Raw genomic sequence first — 18843 nt, 5'->3', positions numbered from 1 at the left:
GCCTTGTGTTGAGTACTGCCTCCAATTCCAAATGTATAGTAGGTCATTTAGGATTTGGTTAAATTTCGTTAAACTTGACTCATCAATATATGAAAAGTTACATGTAGTGAAAATATATGGCCGTGTTACTAAATCAATCATGAGAAATACTTTCTAATATATAGCTTTATCTATTGAAAATAATATGATGTTATGACTTACCTTCGTAATTAGACTTGCATCCTAATCTATTAATTTATTATAGGATTTAACTGACGCTATTCTTTTCAATGTTAGGTCACGTGTCCGTCGACAGCGAGATGCCTGTAGTGACTTCGTCAATCTCGTGGATCTGCTGTTTCTGTCTCTTGGAAGTGCTCATGTGGGTAGGGCTGGATGTGTGTATTCTTAGAGGTGAGTATGCATACGTGCATTTATGTTAGCATTTGTACTCTCTTTCTCAAAAAAAAAATATTGAACTAAACTGGCTTTATATATGATTATATGCATTAGCTGGGGGATAGCCTTCACCTATGTACTCCCGCCTCACAGTGTCATCAAATCCGTACAAAACGGTACAACTGTGCAGGTACCGTTGAAAAATCGCGCCCTCTCATCTTAGCTCCATTTGGAGCTCGCCGTCTCTTCCACCGAAAGAAACCAATGCAAGGACTTAGCTTGATTCTCGAACATTGATGGACCTCGGTTACAGGCTTACAGCTAATTAATCAACCCTTGCATCACATCACTCAATTGACAACTATTACGCACAAGCTCATCCAGAACCACAATAATCAGTTTGTTTTACGAACGAAAAAGCAGGAGGACGAACGGCTGAGCGGCCACCATCAGCATCAACCGTTACTTAACGGGATCGTCGTAAGTCGTGGCCAAATCATGAACGCCTCCGCCTTTCTACGGAAACCACATGCAAACATGCGCGACGCGGCTCGCGGCGGATCCGGCGGGCACACGTGCTGCGGCCTGCGGCCGCCGCGCGGTCTGGACGACGGCAATGCATGGGCCTGCCTCGCCGCCGTTCCTGGACTTTCTCCCAGCCACATCATCATCCCAGAGACGCGGGGGTGGGGTGCTCCGGTGCATTCTTTAACGTCCCAATGCACACCAGCCCACGCCCACCTGTTCACCGTTAGCCGAGGTGTTGGCGGGTCGCATTTCGGAACGTGCTCCACCTGTTCGCCGTCGTCGTCAGATGATGGGCGCGAGGCAACCGTTGTTTGTTGCTGCGGCGACGTCGGCGCGCGCGCGCCTGACCCCGTCAAACGAGACCGGGCTCTCTGCCCGTCGCAGCCGCCAGCCCGCCAGCCCCCACGAGCCAAGCCGGCCTTCTCGGGTTCTCAGACGCGCCCGCCCGCCCGTCCTTGTCCAGCTCAGCGCGGCGCCCCCAAGGCCCACGCCGAAACACATGGATGGAGGAAGAGCAACCGGGTTGGATTGGGAAATTTTACCACCCCGAGAGGCGAGAGCGCAGCGAGAGATAACGGAGTGGGGAGCGAGCACGGGTCACGGGGATCGCAACCGAGCGAGAGCCGAATCGAAACCGCATTGCGTGTTCGTGCCGATAAAATCGAAACGGCTGCACCGATCGAGCGAGCGATCCCTCTCCAGTCCAGCAATCCTCCTCCCCCTCCTCATCATCCTCACCACCCTGCCTGACCTCGTCCCCTCCCATCCCATTCAAGTCGGCCCCCGTCCTTCTCCAGGTCAATCGCGTCCGCGTCCGCGCCCACGCACCGCGTGACGGCCACGATCGCGGCCTCCCGCTATATCTGCGGGGCCGCGGCGCTCCTCCTCGCGCGATCCTCTTTTCAGGGGCGGCGGGCGTTCCTTGCGACCGAGCACGCGCGCAGGCGAGAGAGAGCCCCCGCCCTGAAGGCAAGCATCCGAGGGTTTTGAGGGCGGCGCGCGCGAGCGGACGATGGCGATGGCGGCGGCGGCGCCCGCTTTGTCGCCGGGGACGGTGCCGCTCGGCGTGCTGCTGCGGCGGGAGGTGACCAAGGAGCGGATGGAGCGCCCCGACGTGCTGTGCGGGGAGGCCAGCCGCAGCCGCAAGGGCGAGGACTTCACGCTGCTCCGCGCCGGCGCCGGCCAGCGCGTCGCCGGGGACCCCTCCACCTCTTTCTCCGTCTTCGCGGTACCCCCACATTGCTCTACCTAGTCTACCGTCCTCTTGTTCTGACCGAGTCCAGGAGGTCCATGGATCGGGGAAGGCAGAGGCCGCGTCCGCCTCCCTGGAGTTGTGTGTGGTTCTGGACATGCAGCGCAGGAGCTTGTACGTGCCTGGCACTACGCGCTTGCTTTTCGCCTTTTCCTATTGGCATGGTTGTTCCAACTTTTCGGTCAAGAGAGAAAAAGTTTTTAGCCTTTTTTTTAATGTAGAACAGTGCATGCTGCAAGCATCATGCATACGAAATGTCTGGAACCTTTGATCCTGGTGATGATCATGGTTAACCATTGCTCGCATATCCTAATTTTTGTGCTGTTATGAGTGATCGTATTCTAGTGGGGAGCAGATGGATAGTGAACTTCTGTCGGTAGATCATTTGCTTTTGCTGTGTTTTGGTGATAGCTATCAGATGGTACATCCGTGATCACTGTGTTTTTAGCTTTCTGATCGTTGATCACAGTTTTTTTAATATTCAATTGATTGTTGATCACTGTGTTCTGTTGATAGCTGTTTGATGGGCACAACGGATCTGGAGCTGCCATATACGCAAAGGAGAATCTGCTGCACAATGTCTTGCGTGCCATTCCTACGTGCTTGAGCAGAGATGAGTGGCTTGCTGTGCTCCCACGTGCGCTTGTTGCAGCATTTGTCAAGACAGACAAGGATTTCCAGAGAGTAGGTAATGAACCAGCCCTGTTCTTGTTCAGCTTAGGATATTTAACACTGATTGCACGTCCCTTAGACCTATTTAGTCCTTCAATAAACAGGCATACAGTGCACATGTTTCTCCCTCTCTTTTTTTGAAGCCACAAGGCAGTGTTGTTATGATTTATCAATTTCTGTTTTCCCTCTTGAATAGAATATGTGAGAACCTTGTATACAGTTCAGATTTGCTTGCATAACTTGCCTTTTTCCTGTTTACATATCTTTTAGATACCTGTAAAGATGAGTTATGCCCTTTTCTTTTAAGAAACGTTCCTTTTATCATTTCCAGCTGGAACTTCTGGTACAACTGTGACATTTGTGATAGTAGACGAGTGGGTTGTTACAGTAGCATCTGTTGGTGATTCACGGTGCATACTAGAATCTGCTGAGGGTTCAGTCTACTGTCTATCTGCTGATCATCGTTTCGACTCCAACCCAGATGAGTAAGTTTCGCCGCTGGTGTGTATATTAAGATTTGTGCAATTCTTAGAGTCTGCTTATTTTTCAGGGTTGAACGTGTAACTGCGTGTGGGAGTAAGGTTGGGAAAATGGATATTGTCGGCGGCCCAGAGGTTTGTAACTCATCCTGAATCCTTTGTGTGCTTGAATTGGCATATATAGTGTGGATGTTTGCTGTACAACTTTCCACTGCTTGCAGTCGCCTGTTACTCCATGATTTAACTATCAAATTTATGAATTTGATTAGGGAGCTATTTTATCTTATCTCAGACACTGCAAGTTCTCCTTTATCTATACTCATTAGCATTTTTGTTCAATACATTCTATGGTTTCCTAGTCTATTTCAATATTTTTATGCTGTTTGTTAAAATGTGTTGGATTTATAGATTTTATCTGTTGTATCTTCAGGTTGGTCCTCTGAGATGTTGGCCAGGTGGCTTGTGCCTATCTAGATCGATAGGGGATTTTGATGTTGGCGAATGCATCATCCCTGTTCCACATGTTAAGCAAGTGAAGGTTTGTTCATCTCATTTGAATGCTCTGTTCCGCACTTCACGTGTCTTGTTCTAAACATTGCCTGTGAAATACCCTGCCAACTTAAGTTCTTGGAGATGGCTTTTTCTAAAGTATTCCACAACATTGCAACCTTTTATTGTCATTTGCTTTTAACTATGGATCTCTGAAGTTCTCACCCTGTGACCCTGTCTATGATGCTATTTGATCTTCTAATCATGCGTGTTTTTGTTACAGCTTTCCAATGCTGGAGGCAGAATTATCATCGCGAGTGATGGCGTTTGGGATGATTTGACTTGTGAAATGGCTCTTGACTGTTCTCGTGGGTTCCCATCAGACGTAGCTGCCAATCGAATTGTTAATGTAACTCACGTATTTTCTGAAAAGAAAGATTCACATTATTTCTTTGATTGATCTCAACAATTTCTGATCCTCAAGTCGTACTTTTTTATCTTACTTAGGAAGCAATCCGGCCTCGGGGAATCAGGGATGACACTACTTGCATTGTAATCGACATACTACCTCCAGAAAAACTAGCTCCAACTCCTCCTAAGAGGCAGGGGAAGATTGCATTCAATAGTATGTTTCGCCGAAAATCTGCAGATGTTCACTTTAAAACAAATAGTGAATATGCTGAACCGGACGTGGTAGAAGAAATATTTGAAGATGGCTCTGCGATGCTTTCTAAAAGGTAATATGTAACGAGCTTAACAGTTTTTGTTTTCAAATTCTTCGCTAGTGCTATAGTTTGGACCTCATGTTTTCTAAACGTTAAAAAAATATAAATTTATCATAAAAATGTAGTTGGGCCTTTCCTTGAATTTGAAAGACGAGTATTAGCATCACTATAAATTGTGATGGAGATGTCCATATGTGTACCAGTGCATCAATGTAGAGTAGATCTGATCACTATGATTATGTCCTTGTGTTTATGGCAATGAAAGAGACCTTTTTAGCTCGCGCACACTCAGCTAGTGTAATTGCTATGGTTATCTAGATCTGGTACTCCACGTGATTGTCCCTTATGAAACAGAAGATCTTGTTGTCTGCTAAAGAATAGCAGGACTTTTAGTAACTATTGGAAACAGAAAGTGAGTTGGCACTACTGATTGATGGTATCAGCCACACAGCCCCATCTTTGTTTCCTTACATGTAATGGACAGTATATTGTCTGCTGATTCCTTTCCCAACCCCCACAACCTTGGATCCTCTTCTTTCTTTTGATCAATCACATGTTAGTTGTCCTCAAACCATCGAGATCTGGTTGGTACACATTAATATTTGGATATGCTGTGATATCAATAGTATTTACACTTTATCTTTGTAGAAGAAATATGTCACTAAACCAAAAAAACCTTGATGTTTCTATGTTTCCTTTTGCTGTTCAAGTTTAGTACCGGAACTAAAAGGATTCCATAGTTGAAATGAATAAAAGGCTGAGTGCATATTCTTCATGCATTATATTGTCAATTTTGCTTCCTGTTTGGGTTCTTGTTCATGAACCCAAATAAGAAATACACTTGTATTATTTGTTTAGTTTGATTCTGTCTATTTTTAGCTAGTTTCAAGACATAGTCCCTGATTTTGCAATCAACAGATATTTTGTTAAATACTTATGATAAGCAAATCCGTTGTCATTAACATCAAACATTATATTAGGTTTTTCTACTTGGCTTTAGATCTCACTTGTACTCATTACGTGCAGGCTAACCACCGGATATGCACTTGAGAAAATTTTTGCGCGCTCTAGTTGTGCGGTTTGTCTGGTACGGTTGAAATCTGGGCAAGGGATTTCGCTGCATGCCAACCCACTGCAACATGAAAAACTACAAGGTTGGCAAGGTCCTTTCCTGTGCCATAGCTGTCATGATAAGAAAGAGGCCATGGAGGGTAAACGAAGACGAAAAGGTATAACATAATAGTTCGGATATTCCCTTGTTATCTGAAATGCATTCCCTTTATTTTTTTCTTTTGTTTGAAAAATCATCTGTACTGCTTTCAGTGTACTATAGAGGTTAGCTAGCCTTCAAGATTGCTAATTTGTCTTTGGTGCATGTTTGTCTTTGCAGATTCTTCACCAACCGTCTTCGGTCACATGTGCTAGGCCTGCCTGATTGCCGGAACCATTATTTCATACCACTAAAGATTCTTTTATTCATAGCTGGAACCAGTAGTCAGCCCATAACAATTCTTTGGATAGATTGACCGTTTCAGTCGAGTAATTCAACGTATTCTTGACAGACAGCCTGGAGATCTATTATTCATCTGTTGGACTATAGCATAGGAAAGCCCACCTTATTTTTCAAAGGACCACGGCTGTGTTCAGTTCAGCCCAAGCTGAAAGCTGCTTCTACGGCATTCAACTGTACAGAGGTCGTGCTCCTTGTACATAGAAGTCTAAATGATCATTGATCTTCTTGTAATTTGTTGACGCCAGTTCACTGACGACGCCCGAGGAAAAAAATGGTAAGATTAGCGATGATTGTCTTTCGAGATTACTGGTGATTGTTTTGCTGCCCGAATCTTTGGATTCTGTCGATCGATGACACTCGGACTGCCAGTGCGGCAGCGCCCGCTGTCGCTAAACATCCACTTCAATCACCGGGAAATCAGTATGATCCCTGTACATCAGACCCGTTCCAGCGCACATACAGTATGGAGTAATAACTAATCTCCATCATCAGTGCTGCTCATCATGTAACTGTCATCCACCCATACTCTGGACCATGTCTACGCGCCCCTGCTCTGCTCATCATCCAAATGCGTCCATCTTGTCGCTTGCTATGCTCGCTCGCGCCAAACTGCCAGCCAAAGCCATTCGTTTGCCGCACTGTGCCGCGCCAGTGTCCGCCCCCGCACATTTTCTAAATCCAGTGACAAAAAATCCGGGGAAGGGAATCTCTGGCCCCCTTCCCCGGCGATCGCTCTCCTCCCACACTGTCAGCTGGCACATCCGTCGTCCCCGCCTTGTCTCCTCCGGAGCTGAGAGGAAGGAACATGCCGGTGACGGAGCCTCCCCGGAGAGCGGAGAGCGACGACGCGAGGACTACGGCGCCGCACGGATAGCTACTAGCTACGTCGTGCCAGCGCGCCCACTGCCCCCGCCGGGACTACGGCTCACCTACCGTGGGTGCGCACGCGCCGCCCCGACCGCTACGCTTTACCGCCCTCCACTGATTAGGCGGCCGAGGCCAAAGCCAAACAGCGGCGGCGGCGGACGACGAGGCCATCATCGGCGAGCATCACGCGGCGTGGCTCCGCTGATCCTTAGACGAGCAGCCCGGCCCTGCGCGGCGGCTGTGTCGCGGCCGGAGCTAGCCGTGCCCTCGATCGCCGCCTCTGACCGCGACGCGGGACGGCGAGGGATGGCGACGGATTGGTGCCGAGTCATGTGCGGGTCGGAGGGGGGCCTGGCACGAGCCCCGCGGCCACGTGCCGAACGCTCGTCCGCTTGTTCGGACCTTGGCATGCGGGGGACGCCATGGGAGCGGAGAGCTTCGCCGCTGCCGTCGCGTGCCGCCAGGTGTAGCTAAGCCTCCATGGGAACTTGTGCGTACGGCCGGCCGGACCATGTACGTCGCTCAGGCGGCCTTTAATTGCACACCTCTACTCGATCTCTACCCATAGATTACAGGGGGACTGTTTGGATTTCGTGACCAGCGAGCCGGATCGTTCGTGTTGGCAACCGCGTAGATTAGTAGAGCAAGAAGAAAAAAAACGTATGCGGTGTTTACGTGTCTGTGAGCAGGTGGGTAACGCGGAAACTGTACCAAAGCAATTAGTGTGACACTGTGACCGCAGATTGACAGTCGACTAACAACGCCGGGATTGTGATTTGCGAACCGAACAGAGGCTTGAGCTGACTGGCCGGGTTTGACGAAGTGCACATGGATATGGAGAGACGTGAGCGCGCGATGCTTACTCGAAATTAAACGGGTTCAAAAGGTCCAACGAAATCAACGGCTCCGAATGGACAGAACCAAAAAAGTCATTCTGAACCGATAGTGGTTGCTCCGGTACACTACTACAAAACCGTAGTGTGTTCTACTTCTACCTGTAATCTTGACCTGATCAATATGGCGTTAGAGCGAACCATAACTAGAGGGAGAAATAGGAGCTGATCCATCGTGAGGGTCGATTGTCTCCAACATAGATGAACAGCCCCAAAGAGTGCATGAGAAGCGTACGCGTCATCAGCAACACAATCACCTTTATAGCTCGATATGTGAGCATCAGAAACGACAGCGGTACGGCACGCCGCCTTCTGGCGACGCTAGCCTTGTCCGCGAGCGAGATGTCCTAACTGGGATTATTGCTCACAGGATTAGAGTAATCAAGAAAGATGGCACGGCTCGATCGGCGAGGACGCCAAGAAAGAGCACAAAAGGGATGAGGGGCCGCGCCCGTCCATCAATTGGACGACGTAGCTCTCTGCTGGTTCGTCGCATACATCCTTGTCGATCTCTCTGAATCTGCGTGCGCTGTTCCGCATCCAGACGAAGCATCTCCTCTCATCCTCTCTGATCAGCTCGACCAGATTACGCAGCGAACAGTGGCCACTGGCCACCATGCATGGCAGAGAGCCCCCTCGCATTGGATCGAGATCATTCCGGGACCAGCTGATTGTCCATGTCCGGGTCATCGGGTGGTGTGCCAGGTTGGTCCGTGTGTCCTGGGCTCGATCGGCGCCGGCAGCCGCAGCTGTGCAAAAGACGACGGCGTCGGTCGCTGCCGGTCAAGCCCTCCACAGCGACGCGACGCCCCCCCTGGCTCTAATGGAGGGCGGGCAAGCCCTAGCGACCGGCCCTGCTGCGCGTGTGCGTGCGTGATGGACGACCCATGGTTCGCGCTGCCGTCAGGTTAATAACAGTAGTGTCTCAAGCCTGAAATGCCATGGGGTGATAGCAGGAAGCTAGCTGGCGACCAGTTGCAGGCTCCGGTCGGTTCATCATTGGCTTGGCTTTGGGCTGGGGACGACACGGCCGGCGTCATATCATGGAGCTACGGATACACGTACGCGTCAGTTGACGATGGGGCTAGATCGCAATTAGTGCGCGGTCCGTTTCAGGTTATGTGGCGAAATAATTACGTGTCATCCGGTGGGCTGACTGGTCCAGGGCTGCTTGGTGTCCTAGGCTGATGGAGTAACCTACTATAAGCTTGGCTGCATGTCCATAGAGAAGAGCTTAGCCAACCGCGCTGAACCATTCGTATTTCGACATGGTATGATGGTGCCCAGTGCAGCTGAAAGTTATCATCTGCACTGTCTTCTCAGAAGGGGAAAAAAATGTTATCATCTGTCAGACGTACGCACAGTTGTTTGAGTGTGAATGGTATTAACGGAGGTTCTTATACTATTCTTATCAACAACGTAATCTCATTCAACAGGTTGATTCACGATGCATCAGCCGTTTACTGTTTCTTCTCCCGATCATGGCGCCCAAGTCACATCAACGCGTCAGCTCGATGCCGTTCTCCTTCTTTTAATATAGCTATCCTATAGACGCCATCAGGTAGTTCTTCATTGCAGTGCTTATCTTCTCCTCCTGCTTCGTTCACCGTCCCGAATTATCATAGCAAAGCTCTGGTTAAACTTAAACCCTCCCCGTGCTTTGGTGTTAATCGCTAGCGTCCTCTCGCGCCATGCATCCCCCTCCCCCACACCAGCTGTCCACCTAACCTTGTCACCCACACGTACGCGCGCGCGCGAACCCTACCGCGACGCTCAAAGGCAAAGCCATGGACACGCCGCGGCTGCGGTCACCACGTCCACCTCAACTGCTGTCCAGGCCGCCAACCCCGCCTCTCCCTCCCCCACCGCCGCCCCTCTCCGCCGCCACCTCCCCCTTCCGCGACGACCTCTCCTTCCCCTTCCCCTCCCCATTCGGCGGCCACCACCTCCTCCCCCCGCTCCCCATGTCCCGCACCCCCGTCGGCCGCGTCGGCAGCGACCTCAACCACGCCAGAACGGGCCACCGTCACGCCACCACGAGCGACGACAGCGAGAGCAGCAAGGACAGGGACAGGGATAATAGGGCCAGGAGCAAGGCCTCGCCTTTCCTCTCAGGTCTCGCCGCCGCGTGGAGAAAGGAGAGCACCGGCAGCAGCGACGCCGCGGGAAAGCAGCAGGCCGAGGACAGGAGGAAGGACAAGGCGAAGAGAGCGCTGGACGTGGGCCAGTGGCTGAAGAGGCACATGGCGTCCATGGTGGAGCAGCTGCGTGCCTCCTTCTCCCGGCAGGCGGAGAGGGACAGGCAGGAGCAGCGGCGCCGGCCGCACTCGTTCTCGGGGCACGGCCCGGGCGCCGCGAGGGAGATGAGGGAGCGGGAGCGGTGGAGGCGGCGGCGGGGGCAGCTGTCGTCGGCGCCGGCGTCGCTGCGGGTGTCGCCGGCGAACAGCGGGCACCTGTCGGTGGGCGGGTCGGTGAAGGTGTCGACGTCGTCGGAGGAGAGCACCATGGAGGAGCTGCAGAGCGCCATCCAGGCCGCCATCGCGCACTGCAAGAACTCCATCGCGACCAAGCAGACGGCGGCGGCCGGGGACGACAGCAAGCTTCAGTAAACCGTAGCTGGTAGGGGCGGCGCCGCTCGTGCGACGTACGTGTGGCATATGGTCGAGCTTTATTTGGAGATACGTGTGGCTTGTGATCGTGCGACAACAAGTTCAGAAGCCGAGGGGTTTGGTTGGATCACTCGCGAGAGCATGTAAATTAAGATGTAAGAACAGATGAAAAACGGCATACAGATAGTGTATTTTTGCAAAACCTCGAAATTTATTGTAAGAGCAATTTTCTTGTGTTTGTGCTTCGGCATCCTAGCTGAGTATAATTTTAGTCGCGCCTGGCTGATGGTGATGGGTAGTGACATATATACTAGTATACTAGTGTTCAAATTCTTGTGCCCATTTTTTCTTTCAGTGGTGCCATGCCGGCTATTTTTAGTGGACCTATCTCAACTTCATCAAAACATAGCTACTCATCAAAGGATAACTGTTGCCGCAAAAATCGCACAGTGAATCTTGCGGAGCACGATGCGCTTAAATCTGGAAGCTCTGCTTATCTCTAGTGCAGGTCCTGCAAATCGGGTTTAGAACTTGCCAGTCAATTTGACCTACAATTGATAAGCGAAAAGAAATTTAATCAGTAAAACAACGAGAAACGTATCAGCTGGGATTCCAAATAGTTCCAACAAACGCATCAGTCAGGACGCCCGAAGCATAATACCGAATATCGGCTACAAAGACGATTTCGTGATGAAATAGGATTAAGAATAAAAACCTCATAACTAAACACATGTGTTTAATTCATGTATTTAATTAAGCTATACTTATTGTCACCATTAGTCGGATCGGACCAAACCTAGACAACGCTAACAGCAGGGCAACAAATCGAACATAATTAATCGATGCATCTAATTACTTAGAATTTATGCTTATCATTGAGCTCAGAATCGTCCAAGAAAGCAGATTGATACTACCAAACCACCGCCATCATGCCACCGCTAACCAGTAAACGGATCCAGCCGATAAGACTCGACTTAGCATCGTTACTCAAGGATCGGACTTAACCGAGACAGCATGAGATAACGACGGGAAGACAAGCGAATCGTCTAGTCAGCCTACACGCAGGGAAGGACAAGATCATAGATGATATGGTAGTAGAAGCGACAATCACAGAATGAATCGGCTATAAAATAACTGTATGAAAAGATTAGACAAAACCGATGACCCGATGACTACAACTTGATGAATTGTGAGATCTATTAAGAACTAGGAAGAGATCAAACGATGCAGCCTTACTGTAAGAATTTGATAGAAATCGATAACTTGTAGATTGAACTAAGCAAATCTACAACGATACGCCGATAGCTAAAGCCTAGAAAATCTGATACATACGAACTTACCAACAAGCTGGAGATCGATTCGATGCAACCCTACTCGCTGAAGAATTCGCTGAGAAAGTACTCTAGTCCTACTCCTAAGATTTTGGCGAAGTACCGAGAAAAGTTGTATTGATTGATAGATGTCCGTTACAAAACCCTAAGGTCTGCTATTTATAGCCTGAAGCTAAAACTTCTAACTTATCACTTATCACGACTTAACAAACTTGAACGAAAAGAAAATAACTAAATCTACTAGATTACAAGATACTTTGGAAGGAGATCGGACTTTGCTGACGTCATCTCCAAATCCGATCCGAACTGCCTCTAATGGAGTCATCGTCAGCTTTGACCGATTGCCACGTTCACCTTTGACCGGGACCCTTGATCATTTTGACCCAAATAATCCACTCCGGGACTCCATCGGCTCCTATAAATAAATCTGCAATTTTTTTGCGTCAACAATAACTATAGTGGTATCCAAGCTAATCACTCATAGCACCTTCTTGTGCTATTAGCTGCTCCATTTGAAAACATTTTTCTCTCTAACTTGGTGCCCAAACAAACAACATGTACTTGTAAATTTTAGCCTATCACCTTTGCTCCAATATCTTGAGCCCCACTTAACACGCACACTAGAGCTACGATGGCACACTAGGAACTACAGTAACTTTGGACAACAGATTATATATTTAGAACAAACCATGCAAACTCACGGAATAAGATAAAAATATGTACATCAGGTCTGTTTGAGAAGAATTACTTAACCAGAATTTTAAGTGAAACAAGTTTAAATGGACCGAACAAACTAATATGGCCCGAAAGCATAATTACCGGATTGCATGGTTTGAGTGTGAGGAAAAGAGAATTCGGCCCACAAACAAACCCACACAACTATTTGAATTACCATCAGAAAAGGCGGCAATATTGTCGGCACTGAGTATCTCCAGACCAAAATACTACTATCGAAGGATTTCTCCAGCCGGGTGACGGAGTGCACCCGCCAAATCCTAGTTTAGGATGAGTTTTTGGGGAAACCAGGGAAAGCTAGATCAAGAGGCGCATGAACACGGAAAGCACACAAGGGATTTAGAGCGGTTTAGGCCGCCGGAGCGTAAAATCCTATGTCCACTATGTGTTGTATTGCCTGAGCTTGTGGATCTTGTGTGATCGTGGAACTTCAGTGAATCGTGGGTTCTAACGTGTGCGCTCTCCCTTTTATAGTCTCAAGGGGAGTGCGTACACTGAGCGGGGTCCCGACAGGTGGACCCGGCGATATATTAAATAATGTACACATTGGAGCCTTAAATGCTATAGATTCGGAAATCTTCCTCTTCGGCTCCCGTGCGTATCCTCTACCAGGGTATGATCATGTGCCATCGGATCTGCTGCCGGTGACATGCACAGTGGAAGACGTGCCGTGATTGTTGGGTCAATTCCCGCTGACAGGCGAAGGGGCGATGTTGACCTGCCGTGCTGTAGCCTCCGCGCATACTGTAGCAGCGCACGCCGCGGCCCTCCTGCAGCAGATCATAATTACCCTTTGCTCATGCGCGCGGCGCTGTGATGTGACTACACGCCACTCGTCCGCCCGCGCAGCGCGGTGATGTGACGCGCCGCCTCGGTAACAGGCGGGCTTACCGTGGTGTCGGCATACCTGCCCAAAGTGTCAGTGGGCAGCCCATGCTCTGTCTCGGGCACGCTCACCCCAACCACCCGCATTTAATGCGGTAGTTGGGTTGGATTCTCGTAGAAGACTGGAACCCTCCGGACACGTGGCGGCGTTGGTTTAGCAGGCACTCCCGCAGGGACACGTGGCGGCACCGGACCTCCTCCCCGGAGGGATAGGAGGTCCGGGCCTCGTGGCAGGCCCAGACGCTCAGGCCCCTGGGGGTCCGGCCTCTTCACGTGGGGCCCTGGACCACCCCGTGGTGGCCCGGCCTCGTGACAGCCGTTCCTGAGCATATTGTCCTTGCGGGCATGCGGAGGCACCGGACCTGCCAGGGCGTGGAGGGAGGTCCGGAGACCGTGCCCCCAGCCATCAGGCCCGGGCCGTACGCCTTATTATCCAGAAGCTTAGCGCGTGGTTACGGATAACCTCGCGCTCCTCGAGCTGGCACACTAGTAGGAGATACCCCTGTCTGTATGTACCGACAACTCTCATCCTTGATCACTGGCGCCATGGATTGAAGCACTTCCTAGTTACCAGTGAACTGAAATATTTGTTTTGTTAAGTACTCATCGCGTGTTAGATTAGCATGGCTGGCCTCATTCAAAAAAAAATCATGTCGTGGATAACCAAACACTCTGATTCGATTATAGCCTCAATCAAATTTTTTTCTAGACCAAAATATTAATCAGCATCGTTAGGAATATGATGGCCACTATTTGTCCTTTTTGATTTGTTCACGGTGATCATCCCCGATATCATCAAATGAAGATGGACCCACCAACAACAAGGCCGAGGCCCAAGATGTGGTTTAGCACTTGGGGCCCACACACACGCGCCTGCCCCCTTTCCCTCTTGGGCTACGCCCTTGCCAGTCCACCACACTCGGGAGTCCACAAGCGCCACAGGTAGCCGCCCTGGTCAGGCCGCGCAGAGCGCTCGCACCAGGCCTGCCGCCTTTCGTCCGCCAGGCCCCGGCCGCGCCGCGCCAAGCCACGGGCAGCTGCCATGCAGTCGTGCCCTGCACGCCTCGGCCCCCCACCAGCCACCATGCCACCACCTCCTTCCTCCATCCAGATGGGATGACCGAGAGACCGCGGCTGCGCCTGCACTGTCCCGGGCCCCGCCCGCGCGCATGGCAGATGCAGGCGATTGTTTTTGTCCCGTGGCCACGGCCGGCGCCGGTGCCTGCCTGGCACGCCGCAGGGCCAGAGATCGAGAGCGGCAGCCGGCGCAGGCGCGCGGAAGGGATGGGCCGGGGAGAAGGCAGGCAGAGCCACGGCACAGGCACGACGGACAGCTACGTCCCCTCATAAATTCGCGCACTGTGGCGGTGATCACCAGGTAGGAGGAGGAGTGGACTGCACTGGGCTGGCGGAGGCCGCCAGGCCGGAGGAGGAGGAGCATTACGCGACAGGGCGGGAGATGCGCTCGGCCCCGGGCGCCCCCGACCCCGCCTCCGCGCCGCGCCGGCGCAAGAGGACAAGAGACCCCCTCCGCACGCCGGGCGCGGGCGCCGGATCCGGTTAGCGGATAGGCACCCCCCGCGCCCGCCGGCGTGGACGCCACCTGCCCGCAAATCTCCGCACGCTTTCCATTCTCCTTTGAATATCTTTGGTGACGACGACGACCAGGCCGCCACCGCAGCTTTGACCGCTTGCTCAGCAGCAGCAAGCCACCGGTCGAGACAACGCGATCGAGCCACTGACGAAAACGGGGATTTCGCAGCATGTCACAGCCATGTGGCAACACAAAAAGGTCTTCAGGGACCTTTTTTTTTTAATAAAATGGCTTCATGTTTCCTACGAATTTGAGGGCGTATGGTCTTCACCGGACTCAAAAGCTACCGGTACTAGCCAGCCGCGACGCGAGCGTTTTGTACAAAGTGAATGGGAGTGAGGCGAGGTGAGGACTGAGGAGGGGGGCGGCCGGCCGTGCCAAAAGCAGACAAGCATGGGAACAGCTAAACAACACGTACAGGGACCACACGCGCCATGTGGTGGGGCAAAAAAAATACTAGTACATTTAACTGGCCCTTTCAAAACATCAGAGATGATGACAGGCACAGCTAGCTAGCGGGAGTTAATCTGACTCTCTACGACTGCTGCTGCTGCTACTGCACTACACAGCGACCATTACAAATTCAATTCAAGCTAGCATCCCGACGAACCAATTACTGACTACTACGTACCAGGAAACAAATGATCAAAAATTCCCTTTTACACCCAGGATAATACCAAAGAGGAGGAGAATTGAATCAGCAGGAGCAAAGAGGTGACGAGGAAATATATGCCCGTTGGTGTGTGCCTCCGGACGTCGTCTTCTCCACTCTTCATTCATCTCCGGCCGGTTAAGCACTGACATGATCGAGTTAGATAGCAGATAGATAGCTCGATTGCCAAACCACCATCAGCAAGCGGATGATGATCGAGCAGCTAGCTGAAAGGCACACATCACCACCCAATAACCACCATCCATAATACTTTGCCACTCACGATTCGCTTCAGTCTCTCGTGCCTCCCTGGCCTCCAAGATCCTGAGAATGTTGCATATGTACATTGTTGTCACTGCGAGTACTGATCAGAAAAGATGCTGCCACGAGTGGTACTTGTGAAGAAAAAAATGTGCAGTCTGTTGTTCTGTGTGTACTGTGATTCTGTGAAGTTTGTAGCTAGTACATGCAATGCAATTCATATGCATCTGGCTCCCAGTTAGCTTTAGCTAGCTTGGAGAGAAATCATGGACGTGCCAGATCTATCCATCCGAGATGCCAGATGCCAGCGTGAGTGACGACCTTACCGTATGGGCATCGGTGGACGTGCCGGCGGCGGCTTCGGCGGCGGCCTGCTTCTTGGGCGCCTTCCTGAGCCCGAGCAGCTCCTTCCACCGGATGTTGGGCGCGCGGGGCAGGCGGCCGTGGCGCTCGTCGGCGCGCAGCTCGTCGCGCAGCGTGACGGGCCGGCCGCCGGCGCCGCCGTGCGGGGCCTCCCGGAGCGGCAGGAGGCGGCCCTTGGAGAAGAGCTGGTCGGCGGCCATCATCGGGTGGCTGCCGACGGAGAACTCGAAGTCGGTGTCCCCCGGCGCCGCCGCGCCGCCGCGGGCCGCGGCCGGGGGCGGCGGCTCCACCGCGAAGTCACTGGAGAAGGACATCCGCGGCGCCATGAAGGGCGCCGGCTGGTGCTGGTGGTGCTCCGGGTTGTACATGTTAGCACATGCCATGCATCGCCACGCGCGCGCGCTCTAGCTGGTTGTCCCTTCTCCCTATCACCGGCCCCTGCCTATAGCTCTTGGAGAGCTCTTGTGCCCGAGTCAAGCAGCACTCAAGCTTGGAGATCAAGAAGAGAGGAGCTAGCGAGGACACTCTGGCTTGTGAGTGAGTGGAGCAAGCTCAGCGCGTGTAGTCGCTGGCCAGTGGGTGTACTTGTACGTGATTAGTGAGGAGAGCAATGGCTATGAGTGGATTGGAGCAAGAAGCTCAGATAGCTCTCGTGGAGTGAAGAGGGTGGGGTTGGGCCGGGGCACGATATATAGTTGGAGGCCGGCCGGCCGAGCAGCCGGGTGGGAGGGGAGCGAGCGAGCGTGGGGGCGGGCGGACGGACGGGGATGGGGCGACCGCGCGCGCGTGCATGGGAAATTGGGAATGGGATGACGGACGGACGGACGGAACGGGCGGGGGCTCGCCGGTTTGGATGGACGCAGTGCGCGCGCGCGTGGAGGCACGCGAGGGTAGCATCTAGATCTGCCGGGTAGGGTGGTGGCTACCCATGGCGCCGCGAGGTTTGTTTAATGTGTTGCTGGGGGGCTTTGGATGTTCAGGGCTTCAGGCGGGCCGCCGGGGGGGGGGGGGGGTGGTGGGCTGAAGTGGATGATGACTTGATGAGCTAGCTAGGGAGGGGACGCATGGGCTTCTTTGGAGGGTTGTTGCCGGGTATGAAAATGGGAGTATTTTATGAGTCGTCGTCGCACGTTGTCGCTTGACGCTTGGCGTTGTGCCGGCCCGGCAGGCAGGCAGGTGTCAGTCGGTACTGGTATACTGTTGTAGGTTTGTTTTGATCGATCGGTTACATGAAACTCTTCTCGGAACCATTTGTGCAAAATGAGTGTAACAATACCAACTCTGTATCCAGATGCTATATATTCATAGAGGGGATGTTGGTCAAAGGAGTACTACTTGGCACTCCTTTGGCACGTACGATAGCTGATTTGGTCCTCGAAGTATGTATCACCCATGCATGCTTAATTTGGTCCCTAACCTTTCAAATGATCCATTTGGATCCCCACTTCCTCCTTTAGTTGATCATTGTCCTTACCATGACATGAAGCTACACGTGATTCAAATACCTATTGGCTGTGACCCACCTCTACCACGCACTGATCTGAGAGGATCATTTGGTGGAGTGCGTGGGAGCAAAAAAAAACAATATATTCTCTATCCGAGAATACAGAATGAAGGTGAGTAGGGTGATGACTAGATAGATGCTGAGTGTGCCTTACATGCAGTGTGGAGACCCACCTCACGCCAGGGACTATTTTGGAGTTTTTTTTTCTTTTTGAGAAATAATAATTACGATTAGGATAAACCATGTGAAAGATCGGGGATAAAAATGAGAACTCGTGAAACTTGAGGGACCGGATTAGCTATTATCCCTACATATTTCCTCACCATTTGTTATCTACTTATCTTGTCCTTGTTTAAAGCTCGCCGCTATCTATGTTGCAATGGTCTAGGATGCGAACATTTGTTCAAAACTTACATTTTGGCAAGAAAAGAAGCTAGACATATGATGATGATGATATCATGAAAATTACAGATGTACTAGTGTTGTTAATGTTTATAACCAGACATTGGACAACGATGTTGAGCTTTAATATGTTAGGATGCGTGGGATGTGCTGCAACAACAAACCAATCATAGATGGAGTTTTAGCAGCAGATCATGTTGAAGTCAAAGCTAAAAAAACGTTTTTGATAATCGTCAAAATACACCTCTCTCTTGCTCAAATGTAGGGGGATTGCTCCCTTCACTCTATCCATTAACTAATCTGCTATAGCACTCACTACCAAAAATAAAAATGAAGTGTTGGCAATGGAGAGAGAAAATATATAGGATATGAGAGATGAGTAATCTGCTGGAGATGCTCTAACAAAACCCGACCCACCTGTGGTTTCTGAGACTGATGACTGACCAACATGTCTCTGTTTACCCGAACAACTTCTTCTCTCATGAAAGCCTGAAACCCAGCGCTAATTGTCATTCGTGTCGTCGTACTGCTCGTCCTAATGATCCCAGGTCGCATATGATTTCGGTCTGCTTGTCTCGACGCGAGCACAGCGCGCTGCAACTTGTCCAAGAGATCCCGAGCAGCCCGGCCATAATGAGACTCAGATCAGAGAGGTGTTAGCGGGTTTGATCACACTACGAGCTCTAGCTCAGAAAAGCAGGCAGGGTCGAG

The 18843-nt window shown here is 51.2% G+C and overlaps 3 protein-coding genes across 4 annotated transcripts; 2 read left to right on the top strand and 1 right to left on the bottom strand.

Moving 5' to 3' along the window:
• The first annotated feature begins 1637 nt into the window (after positions 1 to 1637).
• On the top strand, positions 1638 to 6342 carry LOC112882028 (probable protein phosphatase 2C 69). 2 transcript variants are annotated; one of them, XM_025946985.1, is made up of 9 exons: positions 1638 to 2134; positions 2675 to 2846; positions 3162 to 3315; positions 3381 to 3444; positions 3740 to 3847; positions 4082 to 4207; positions 4306 to 4535; positions 5550 to 5752; positions 5914 to 6342. In XM_025946985.1, exons 1-9 carry the CDS (start codon positions 1919 to 1921, stop codon positions 5946 to 5948), a joined length of 1308 nt encoding a protein of 435 aa, XP_025802770.1. In that variant the 5' UTR covers positions 1638 to 1918; the 3' UTR covers positions 5949 to 6342. The 2 variants fall into 2 exon arrangements, with proteins under 2 accessions (XP_025802770.1, XP_025802771.1); XM_025946986.1 differs by having other exon boundaries at positions 1996 to 2579.
• Positions 6343 to 9356: 3014 nt separating this feature from the next.
• LOC112882029 (probable BRI1 kinase inhibitor 1) lies at positions 9357 to 10655 on the top strand. Its single transcript, XM_025946987.1, has one exon. It carries the CDS (start codon positions 9584 to 9586, stop codon positions 10403 to 10405), a length of 822 nt encoding a protein of 273 aa, XP_025802772.1. The 5' UTR covers positions 9357 to 9583; the 3' UTR covers positions 10406 to 10655.
• Positions 10656 to 15365: 4710 nt separating this feature from the next.
• Positions 15366 to 16870, bottom strand: LOC112882517. The gene is made up of 2 exons (XM_025947595.1): positions 16190 to 16870; positions 15366 to 15926 (listed from the first exon to the last, which is right to left on the bottom strand). The coding sequence occupies exons 1-2, from the start codon at positions 16607 to 16609 to the stop codon at positions 15894 to 15896; spliced, it is 453 nt and encodes a 150-aa protein (XP_025803380.1). The 5' UTR covers positions 16610 to 16870; the 3' UTR covers positions 15366 to 15893.
• Positions 16871 to 18843: the final 1973 nt, after the last annotated feature.

This window comes from Panicum hallii, chromosome 2 (genome assembly GCF_002211085.1).
Source record: "Panicum hallii strain FIL2 chromosome 2, PHallii_v3.1, whole genome shotgun sequence".
In the NCBI taxonomy this organism is placed as follows: domain Eukaryota; kingdom Viridiplantae; phylum Streptophyta; class Magnoliopsida; order Poales; family Poaceae; genus Panicum; species Panicum hallii.
This window is presented reverse-complemented; position numbering and strand designations above follow the sequence as displayed.

What these genes read in the sequence shown, in the direction of transcription:
- LOC112882028 (XM_025946985.1), top strand. Translation starts at nt 1,919, where the DNA reads ATGGCGATGGCGGCGGCGGCGCCCGCTTTGTCGCCGGGGACGGTGCCG. An exon ending in CCTCTTTCTCCGTCTTCGCG is followed by an intron (nt 2,135 to 2,674) that starts GTACCCCCACAT and finishes TTCTGTTGATAG; the next exon opens with CTGTTTGATGGGCACAACGG. An exon ending in ATATTGTCGGCGGCCCAGAG is followed by an intron (nt 3,445 to 3,739) that starts GTTTGTAACTCA and finishes TTGTATCTTCAG; the next exon opens with GTTGGTCCTCTGAGATGTTG.
- LOC112882029 (XM_025946987.1), top strand. Translation starts at nt 9,584, where the DNA reads ATGGACACGCCGCGGCTGCGGTCACCACGTCCACCTCAACTGCTGTCC.
- LOC112882517 (XM_025947595.1), bottom strand. Translation starts at nt 16,609, where the DNA reads ATGGCATGTGCTAACATGTACAACCCGGAGCACCACCAGCACCAGCCG. An exon ending in CGTCCACCGATGCCCATACG is followed by an intron (nt 15,927 to 16,189) that starts GTAAGGTCGTCA and finishes CAACATTCTCAG; the next exon opens with GATCTTGGAGGCCAGGGAGG.